Genomic DNA, 11013 nt, shown 5'->3' with positions numbered 1-11013 from the left:
TTCGATGTACTCGACTAAAGGCGGTGCTTCAGCATGGCCACAGTCAAATGACTGGTAACACAATATGAAGATGTAGCTGTCAGCCACACACAACATTCTGTGGTGTAAATTTTAATAAATTTAAAAGTTTGGTTTTTCAGGTAAATGTTTATTTCTAAAGTTTATCTCTATAGAAATGCTGTAAATTTTCCACTGTTCAATCTGTATTTTTGAGGCAGCCTCTTTATCTTAGACTGTTGTTTCTTTACTATTTCAGAAAATCAGATGACTCAAGATACATCCTCAATATTTATCATCTTTTAAGACTAAAAGAAAATAAGATACAAAACTGACTTACAACACTGTTTCTATAAATCTTGTAGATTTCTGTGAAATATTTTCTCTGAACTGAGATTATTAACAAAATTTTCATACATCACTGACTGGAGTTTCTATGCCGATTGAACTTGGATAAATTTACAAAAGAATTATTGGACAAAGGTAAAACTGGACTGAAAAAGATTTGTAAGGAATAAAATATAAGAACAAAAACAAGAAAAATAGATTTTGTGATTTGAGAAGTAGAATAATGGAAAAGAGTGAAAAACTTGACTTGATTTTACCAGGAGATGTGATGAAAAAGAGACGAGGAGGGTCATATAAATGTGAAATCTGTGAAAAGTCTTTCTCTCTGGGAAGTAGCTTAAGTAGACACAGACGTCTTCATACTGGTGAGAAGCCATATCGTTGTGATATCTGTGGTAAATCATTCTCTGTTAGTAATAACTTAACAATGCACATACGTATTCATACAGGAGAGAAGCCATATCACTGTCATATCTGTGGCAAATCCTTCTCTCAAAATATTGACTTAAATAAGCACATTCGTATTCATACTGGGGAGAAGCCATATCACTGTGACATCTGTGGTAAATCCTTCTCTCAAAGTACTGTGTTAAATTCACACAAACGTATTCATACTGGGGAGAAACCACATCATTGTGATATCTGTGGTAACTCATTCTCTCGAAATTATCACTTGACTACTCACAAACGTATTCATTCAGGAGAGAAGCCTTATTGTTGTGATATCTGTGGTAAATCATTCTCTGCAAGTAGTAACTTAAATAAACACACGCGTACTCATACAGGAGAGAAGGCATATCATTGTGATATCTGCAGTAAATCGTTCTTTGTAAGTAGTCAGTTAACCAGACACAAACATATTCATGCTGCTGAGAAGCCATTTCACTGTGATGTCTGTGGTAAATCATTCTCTGCAAATAGTGACTTAACTAGACACAAATTTGTTCATACTGGAGTGAAGCCATATCATTGTGATATCTGTGATAAATCATTCTCTGTAAGTAGTTACTTAGTTGAGCACAAAAGTTTTCATACAGGTGACAAGCAATATCTCTGTGATATCTGTGGTAAATCATTTTACAAATTTAGTACGTTAACTAGACACATTCGTTGTCATACAGGGGAGAAGCCATTTCATTGTGATATCTGTGATAAATCATTCTCTGGAAGTAGTGACTTTACGAAGCACAAACGTGTTCATTCTGGAGAGAAGCCGTTTCATTGTGATATCTGTGGTAAATCATTCTCTCAAAGTTATAACTTAACTTGTCACAAACGTATTCACACAGGTGAAAAACCATATCATTGTGATATTTGTAGTAGATCATTCTCTACAACTAGAACCTTAACTTCTCACAAACGTATCCATACAGGTGAAAAGCCGTATGTCTGTGATATCTGTGGTAAATCATTCTCTCGAAGTAGTGACTTAATTGTGCACAAACGTATTCATACAGGGGAGAAACCATATCACTGTGATATCTGTGGTAAATCTTTTTCTGAAAGTCGTAAGTTAAATAAACACGTATCTACCCATATATAAGTACAACTGCATCAATGTCAAAACATAGCAACAAGGGCAACCATTTTAAGCACCATTTAATGTAAGGGTAACCTTGTGCCTTTTAGCCATGCCAGTAACCAATTCACTCAATGTGTCTCCCATTTTCTTGGGCTGTCTTTTACAGCTGTTTGACATTTGTTGATGCCAAACCCTTTACTTGTGTCTTACTGTATAACGTTTTACTCTAAAAATTCCTCTGATGTAAAATAAAAAAATCAACACATCTATAACCACTGTGTATGTCTTTCCATTGAAAAGGAGATACAGTGGTGTTTCGTAACAGCCTTCCAACTCTGTTTTATCACACTACAACTGTCTCTCTGTTGGTGTAATAACTTACCTCTGATGTTCGTAATAAAAGTAATTTCTTTCAGGCTTTGAGTTTCTTTTGCAAGTATTTTGATTTGAAACTCTGTTGAAACCTATCTTAGTATAAGGAGAGAATATATTCGGAGAACGTAAACATCAATTACTTTGGAATATGCTGGAAAATATAATATATTATATTGTGTGTGTGTTAATGTTTGTTTTTTATGCGTCTGTTCTTCCATGCTTCATCGTCATCATTTAACATCTGTTGTCCATGCTGGCATGGGTTGGATGGCTTGACTGGGTTGGCATGCTGGAAGGCTGGGTTAAATGTATATATTATTGTGGCTTTGTTTTATTGCTGGATCTCCTTCCTGAACTTATGTTTTCCCACTTTTTTAAGGGATCTCATTATTTCATACAACACGAAATGCTCGAAGCAAGTGGGTGAGTTGGTTTTTGCTACAGTTATGTTGGGCTGTTATGGGATGGAGACCAGGGTGTACATGAAGGTTACAGCTTTAGTTCTAGAAATGAAAAGCGAACAAGGCTGCTGGAGTTTTCTGATGCAAAAAACTTGATTCACATTCTGTTCTATTCAATGACGATACACAAGCTATTTAAATGCACTTATTCTCATCATCATCATCATCATCGTTTAGCATCTGCTTTCCATGCTAGCATGGGTTGGACGATTTGACTGATGAACCAGATGGCTACACTAGCCGCCAATCTGATTTGGCAGAGTTTCTACAGCTGGATGCCCTTCCTAACGCCAACCACTCAGAGAGTGTAGTGGGTCCTTTTACGTCTCACCCGCACGAAGGCCAGTCAGGCGGTACTGGCAACAGCCACGCTCGAAATGGTGTATTTTACGTGCCACCTGCACAGGAGCCAGTCCAGGGGCACTGGCAACGATCTCTATTACAAATAAATAAAAATGTATAGTATTTGCAAAATGTACTTACTGTTATGATAGATGGTATTAAGTAGATGAATATTGAATATTTAAAGAAATCTTTTAAAATTCAAGTCCAATATTCAATTTAATTACTATATAATTTGAAACAAGTTAATTATAATTAACTGGGCTACAAAGAAATAATTATTTCTCTGCAGCCCAGTAGCAAATAATCCATGAACCAGTTGTGGCCTGGTGGTTGTGGACCTCTGATATAAAATACAAAGTTGATAGTTGCTCTCATATACTAGATTACATTGTCTGTCCTCTGTACATTTACGGCTCTATAAGAAATTTGTATTTAAGGTTACATATGTTGTTGTTGGCACTCCGTCGCTTATGACGTCAAGGGTTCCAGTTGATCCGATCAACGGAACAGCCTGCTCGTGAAATTAACGTGCAAGTGGCTGAGCACTCCACAGACACGTGTACCCTTAACGTAGTTCTCGGGGATATTCAGCGTGATAAGGCTTACCCTTTGAATTACAGGCACAACAGAAACAGGAAGAAAAAGTGAGAGAAAGTTGTGGTGGAAGAGTACAGCAGGGTTCGCCACCATCCCCTGCAGGAACCTTGTGGAGCTTTAAACACTCACAACGCCCGGTCTGGGAATCGAAACCGCGATCCTATAAATATATACATAAGAAATCAAATACTGAACTGTTTTGTTTTCAGAATATTTTTATTTCCTTTGCCAAGTAAAGAATAACATATTTTACAGATTTCTTCAATCCTAGAAAGGTAAACAAACATGTACGCACACGCACACATTCCTACATATATGTATATGTATGCACATGTGTTGATGTATATAAATATATGTGTGAATGTGTGCACAAAGTTTGTGACTTTGGTTAAAAGAAAATACAGGAATGTCAGTTAATTATGACTTTATTCAACATATTCACCTATTTATTGCAGCAGTCCTTCAGTTTTTCTAAGTCCTGTAAAAGAACTCATCAGGTTGGGCCGCCAACGAGGCCCTTCGTGATACCTATCAAGCCAGGAACTTTTCAGCGCTCCATCGAGGGGGCACGCACTTGTAGAGATGCCTACAAAGTATGCAGAGTTTGTCGGAGATTTGGTTGTTATTTCTCGTATGTGGAGAGACTGCTTGAAGGCCTATTTAATGCGTGGGTTGGAAAACCCTACGCATGTGCAATGATCGAAAGTGTTTAATAATATCTTTTGGATAGCCGGCATTATAATTTCTATAAATCGACGAAAAAAATGGATATGTAGAAATGATAGGGCGTGGCGGGGAATTCAAACTTTGAAATGCCAATTTGTTTTACAGATTCGGAATCTCCGTAGCCGAAAGCGTTGGTTTCTGTTGGAAAAAAAAAAAAGGGGGAACGGAAGCGACGGCAGACACGGACGGTGTGCGGTGTCTGCTGCGGCAGATGAATTTCATCCTAGATGAGAATTTGAAGATACGAATTTACGGCTGAAAAAAGTGAAGCAGAGCCCAGAATTGACTTCGAAGTTGATAAAGAACCTCGGCAAAGTTCAAACTTGAAACTGGATGATTTCTTAGAAACGCAATATAAATGATGCGTTGTTTACACGTGAAAGAGGTGAGTGGACAATAATTTTACAAAAAGGGCTGATGTGAAAACCTTCGTAGTTACAGTGAAAGCACATTACAATATTGGGAAATAGATTTACTTTCTCGTGTTTCCGTCTTTTATTTTCAGGAGATAATACTTCTAAACTGAAATGTTAATCTGATATTTCTGAATACCCAGGGTGGGCTGTTGCATGTTATGTATATCTGCATACTTATAAAAGGCAGTTTGTATAATGACTGCTAATAACACTAAATAAAATTGGTAATAATTATGGTATTTCGTTTGTTTTTAACCAATCTCGCCTCCAGCATGCTCGCTATGAACTGTCTATCTTGAAAACGTTGTGGGGAAGAATAATTTATCTTTACAATTTCAAGTTCGGAAGTGTGTGAATTGTAAATATAATTTATGGACATCCTTGTGTCTCGTATAATGGATATTACAGAGATTTGGTGGAACAACACCAATTCAGAAGACTTGATGTCGGCTGTTATTGCAGTAAAATTACAGTTTCACACCAGACTCAATTTCGGTACTAAAGTATTTTCCTGCGTTTAAAAAAAATTTTTTTTTTTAGGGTGCTATCGGAAACTATAAATTTACCTTTATTCGGTACTACTAAAGCAGCACGGTCCCGAACACGCAGCCGAGCAGTCGCGTGTCCGCGCCAGCCAGTCTTGAGTGGTCGATCCTAACCCCAACCCTATCCCTAACCCTAAACACGTATTCATTTGCACACGCGGGTTAGGGACAGGGTTAGGGTTAGAGTTAGTGACAGGGTCAGGGCTAGGATCGACCACTCACAACTAGCTAGCGCGGACGCGCGACCGTGCTGCTTTAGTAGTACCTCTTCCATATATAAGTACATACATAAAAACATACATTCATTCATTGTGCACGTTGATGTAGTTTGTTATTTAAACCTTTTTAATCACTGACCTCAGACCAAGCTAAGGGGTGAATAAAGGGGTACTACTAAAGAAGAGTGGTCCTCAATTTGCATACGCGCACTTGTAGGATCGACTACTCACGACTAGCTAGCGCGGGTGCGAGTTAGGGACCACTCTTCTTTAGTAGTACCGTTAAAAAATTAGGTTATCCGCCCCACCCCCCAGTTTTATGAGAAATATCCGTACTTCTGGTTGTTTCCCTCAACTAAAAGAATTGTTTAACCCTTAATAAGACTAAATAACAAAAGTGCAAAGATGAAAAAACATCTAATTGGATCTGATATTTTTATAACAAATTATACCATGCCTCTTGAGGAGGCCAAACGTCAACTATGTTGGAAATTTGCGGATTTTACATACACACATGAAACGCAGTACTTACGGAAACTAACGAATATTTTGTTTTGGTCCCGGTGCGCGAACTCGCGCATCCGCGCTAGCGAGTCGTGACTAGTCGATCCTACGACTTAACATTTCTGCCAGGGAGATATATATACTCAAGACGGACTTTTTAGTCTCTTTCTTATTAATGTGTGACTCCTACAGGACAAACCTCTTATCTCTTGGAGCAGTGGGCTCGCTTTGCTCTTAGCCATTACAGATGCTTCGTTTTGTAGCTGACACTTTTATGTTATTCCCAGCCCCAATCACATAATGTTATATGTTCACATCTATGTGCGTGCGTAGGTATACGTATATATGAATACATCTTCACTAGTAGTACTATTTTGTTAAGCGCATCTACTAAGCAGTATGAACTGTGTTTAAGGCAGATACGCACAGTGTGTATCACTCCGCTATAGACACTGTTTGTAGGAGTGGCTGTGTGGTAAGTAGCTAGCTTACCAACCACATGGTCCCGGGTTCAGTCCCACTGCGCGGCATCTTAGGCAAGTGTCTTCTACTATAGCCTCGGGTCGACCAAAGCCTTGTGAGTGGATTTGGTAGACGGAAACTGAAAGAAGCCCGTCGTATATATGTATATATATATATATGTTTGTATGTGTGTGTTTGTCCCCCCAACATCGCTTGACAACCGATGCTGGTGTGTTTATGTCCCCGTAACTTAGCGGTTCGGCAAAAGAGACCGATAGAATAAGTACTAGGCTTCTAAAGAATAAGTCCTGGGGTCGATTTGCTCGACTAAAAGGCGGTGCTCCAGCATGGCCACAGTCAAAAGACTGAAACAAGTAAAGGAGTATGTGAAATAAAGTAAACATGTAGAAACATAACAATGCCTTCAGTGAGTTGTTTATTATCCCACAAAGAACAAAAGAATACATAACACATAAAATGAACCTTTAAACATTAATGCTAACTGGCTTATTCTCCAACCAACTAATTTTCAATAGCTATAAAACAACAACAACGTTTGTACACCTTATAAGAGCAGAAAATTTTGCTGCTCTTAGAAATAGAATTTTCAGAAGTCATGCAATACTTAATAATAGTGCTTAGTATAAAATCCGGCCGTTGCTAGTACCGCCTGACTGGCCTTCGTGCAGGTGACACATAAAAGCACCCACTACACTCTCTGAGTGGTTGGCGTTAGGAAGGGCATCCAGCTGTAGAAACTTTGCCAAATTAGATTGGAGCCTGGTGTTGCCATCCGGTTTCATCAGTCCTCAGTCAAATCGTCCAACCCATGCTAGCATGGAAAGCGGACGTTAAACGACGATGATGATGATGATGATACATTGTCCAACCTTCCAGCAGTGTATAAACAGAACTCCAAGACATTTCTTTCATTGGTTATACTTAAATTTTACTTCCAGTTTGATTAAAATATGAGATTGTGAAGGAAATTTCAATTTATCATTGCAGTAATATTGTTAAATCCCTACTGTTGAATCTGAAATTTCTATGTAACCTCTCCAGTTGACGCAGTTTCTGTTATATTTCAGATAACCAGAAGACATTGGCAGTAAAGAAGACTTTGTACTTCATTGCTCAGAATCAACATTTACAATCTTGAGAAAGATTAAAGAAAAAAGTCTCGGAATATGTGAACACTTGATGGAATTACTGTGGAATATTTCTTCTGAATGAGAGCATTAGTAAAATGTCTCTACTTCTCTATCTGGAATATGTTGAAGATGATGGTATTGCAATTAAACTTGGATTCCAAAGGAATATGAGGTATCTGCAGATATTGACCGAGACAAAATTAATGGAAATATAAGAGAATAAATATTTGTTAAGAGTAAAAAAAATTTGGTTCAGCATAAGAAAAACATCTGAATATTGTGGTAAAAGAAGGAAAATAATGGAAAATGAATTGTGTGAAGGGAATATTAAATGTAAATCAGAGTTTGAAAATAATGATTCTCTTGATAAAATGCCAAATGATGAAGAGAAAATGTCATATTGTTGTGATATATGTAAGATGCCATTCTCTCGAAAAAGTAAACTCACTGTTCACAAAAGTATACACACAAAAGAAAAACCATATAGCTGTAACATCTGTGGTAAATCATTCTCTCAAAGTGATGATTTAACTAAACATCAGTGCATTCATACAGGAGAGAAGCCATATCATTGTGGTATCTGTAGTAAATCATTCTCTGGTGCAAATAGCATTACTAAATACAAATACATTCACACAGGTGAGAAGCCATATCACTGCAATATCTGTGGCAAATCATTCCCTTCAAAAGATACTCTAAATACACATGTGTACATCCATACAGGAGAGGAGTCCCATTACAGTGATATCTGTAGTGAAAAATTATCCGAAGAAAGTAATGTAGCTAGACACAAACGTGCTTACGCAGGAGAGAAGCTATATCACTGCAATGTCTGTGGTAAATCATTCTCTCGAAATGAGTCCTTAACTAGACACAAACTTGTTCATACAGGAGAGAAGCCATATCATTGTGATATCTGTGGCAAATCATTCTCTCTAAGCAATCATTTAACCAGACACAAATACACTCATACAGGAGAGAAACCATATCGCTGTGATATCTGTGGTAAATCATTCTCTCTAAATGATGCCTTGGCTAGACACATACCTGTTCATACAGGAGAGAAGTCTTGTCGCTGTACTGTCTGTGGTAAATCATTCTCAACAAGCTACAGGTTAACTGACCATGTACGCATTCATACAGGAGAGAAGCCATATCACTGTGACATCTGTGGTAACTCATTTCCTACAACGCGTAACTTAACTGCACACAAACATATACATAAAAAAGAAAAACCATATTGCTGTAACATCTGTGGTAAATCATTCACTCGAAATGGTCATTTAACTAAGCACAAACGCATTCATACAGGAGAGAAGCCATATCACTGTGATAAGTCATTCTCTGAAGGAAGTAGCGCAGCTCAACACAAATACAATCACACAGGTGAGAAGCTATATTGCTGCAATGTCTGTGGTAAATCATTCTCTCGAAATTCTTCTTTAACTAGGCACAAACTTGTTCATACAGGAGAGAAGCCATGTCGGTGTGATATCTGTGGTATATCATTCTCTCTAAGCCATCAGTTAACCAGACACAAACACACACACACAGGAGAGAAACCATATCACTGCAATATCTGTGGTAAATCATTCTCTCGAAGTGATCACTTAACTGGACACAAACTTGTTCATACAGGAGAGAAACCGTATCACTGTGATATCTGTGATAAATCATTCTCTCAAAGTGGTCACTTAGCTCAACACAAATGCATTCATACAGGAGAGAAGTCCTAAGTGACATCTGTGGTAAATCATTCTCTTGAAATGACCACTTAGTGACGCACAAACATATTATTAACCCTTTAGCATTTAAACCGGCCATATCCAGCCAAAAGTATTCTGCCTATTCTATGTTCAAACTGACCAGATCTAGTCTTTCACACCAACCCTACAATAACATTTTAAAGATTAACAGCTACCTCATCAAAACCTCAGAGCTACAAGTTAATGCATGATTAGTTCAAAACAATGTGGATAAAAAAAGCATTAATTATGGCAGAATAATGTGAACACTAAAGGGTTAAAGGAGAGAAACCTTATCACTGTGATGTCTTTGGTAAATCATTTTCTCTGAAAGGTAACTTAAATACACACAAATGCATTGATACAGAAGAGCAGCCATATCATTGTAACATCTGTTGGAAGTCATTCACTTTAAACAATCAATTAAACACAAATCCATTCCTAGAGGAGGGAAATCTATAATAAATCATTCTCTCAAAATGACAACCGAACTATATATAAGTATATTCAAACAGGGGAGAAGTTGTATCACTGTGATAAATTATTCCCCCGAAAAGACAATTGATTACACATGTAATGTTTTCTTACAAGTGAGTAATTGTATCGGTGTCATAATTCTCTCCATGACGGTAATATCTTATATAAGATTATCTTACATATATAATAAAATGCAGCACATGTCCTGTTGGTGATGCTATTTGAAGAAGAGTAAAACAGTAACAAGGAGTTAACTAAACACTTTGTTTCTTTGCAGAATTTTCTACATAGGTGCAGCGGTTGAAGTGTGGTAAACAGCTTGCTTACCAACTGCATGTCAATGTGTGTGATTGTCAAACTAATTAATCTGCATATTTATATAAAGTAGATGTTTGATATTATTCACTTATGAAGTAGTAAAATTAAATATAAAAATATACATGCTCTTCTTTTACATATTCAATCCTCTTTCTCCCACCAAACTTCTCTCTGTGTATATTAAATTTTATGGTGACCAGGGTAAAAATGTGGTGAATAAGCTATTGCATGGCTTTGATATTGTGTATGTATAGGGAGACTCTAAATTTGCATGCAATAGAAACTAAATTATATCTGCGAGTTCCTTAACAACCTGGAATCACATCGCGTGTCACATCACAAACTCATAACGAAGAGAAGATCCTCACTTATTCATCATCATCATCATCGTTTAACGTCCGCTTTCCATGCTAGCATGGGTTGGACGATTTGACTGAAGACTGGTGAAACCGGATGGCAACACCAGGCTCCAATCTAAATTTGGCAGAGTTTCTACAGCTGGATGCCCTTCCTAACGCCAACCACTCAGAGAGTGTAGTAGGTGCTTTTACATGTCACCCGCACGAAGGCCAGTCAGGCGATACTGGCAATGGCCACGCTCAAAATGGTGTCTTATGTGCCACCCGCACAAGAGCCAGTCCAGGGGCACTGGCAAAGATCTTACTTGGCTTGCTGAGTCTTCTCACGCACAGCACACCTCCAAAGGTCTCGGTCAGTAGTCATCGCCTCAGTGAGGCCCAATGTACGAAGGTCTTGCCTCACCACCTCAGCCCAGGTCTTCCTGGGTCTACCTCTTCCACGGGTTC

At 37.9% G+C, this 11013-nt stretch overlaps 1 protein-coding gene and 1 pseudogene across 2 annotated transcripts; both read left to right on the top strand.

Moving 5' to 3' along the window:
* Window positions 1-2283, top strand: part of LOC128251082 (zinc finger protein 91-like) — a 10723-nt pseudogene extending 8440 nt beyond the window's left edge.
* Window positions 2284-4419: 2136 nt separating this feature from the next.
* LOC106883531 (zinc finger protein 665) lies at window positions 4420-11002 on the top strand. 2 transcript variants are annotated; one of them, XM_052977410.1, is made up of 2 exons: window positions 4420-4756; window positions 7605-11002. In XM_052977410.1, exon 2 carries the CDS (start codon window positions 7967-7969, stop codon window positions 9401-9403), a length of 1437 nt encoding a protein of 478 aa, XP_052833370.1. In that variant the 5' UTR covers window positions 4420-4756; window positions 7605-7966; the 3' UTR covers window positions 9404-11002. The 2 variants fall into 2 exon arrangements, with proteins under 2 accessions (XP_052833370.1, XP_052833371.1); XM_052977411.1 differs by lacking the exon at window positions 4420-4756 and adding an exon at window positions 6043-6383.
* The last annotated feature ends 11 nt before the right edge of the window (window positions 11003-11013 follow it).

Source organism: Octopus bimaculoides, chromosome 28 (assembly GCF_001194135.2).
Source record: "Octopus bimaculoides isolate UCB-OBI-ISO-001 chromosome 28, ASM119413v2, whole genome shotgun sequence".
NCBI classification, from domain to species: domain Eukaryota; kingdom Metazoa; phylum Mollusca; class Cephalopoda; order Octopoda; family Octopodidae; genus Octopus; species Octopus bimaculoides.
Note: the sequence above shows the minus strand (reverse complement) of the source record. Positions and strands in the feature narration are given on the sequence as shown.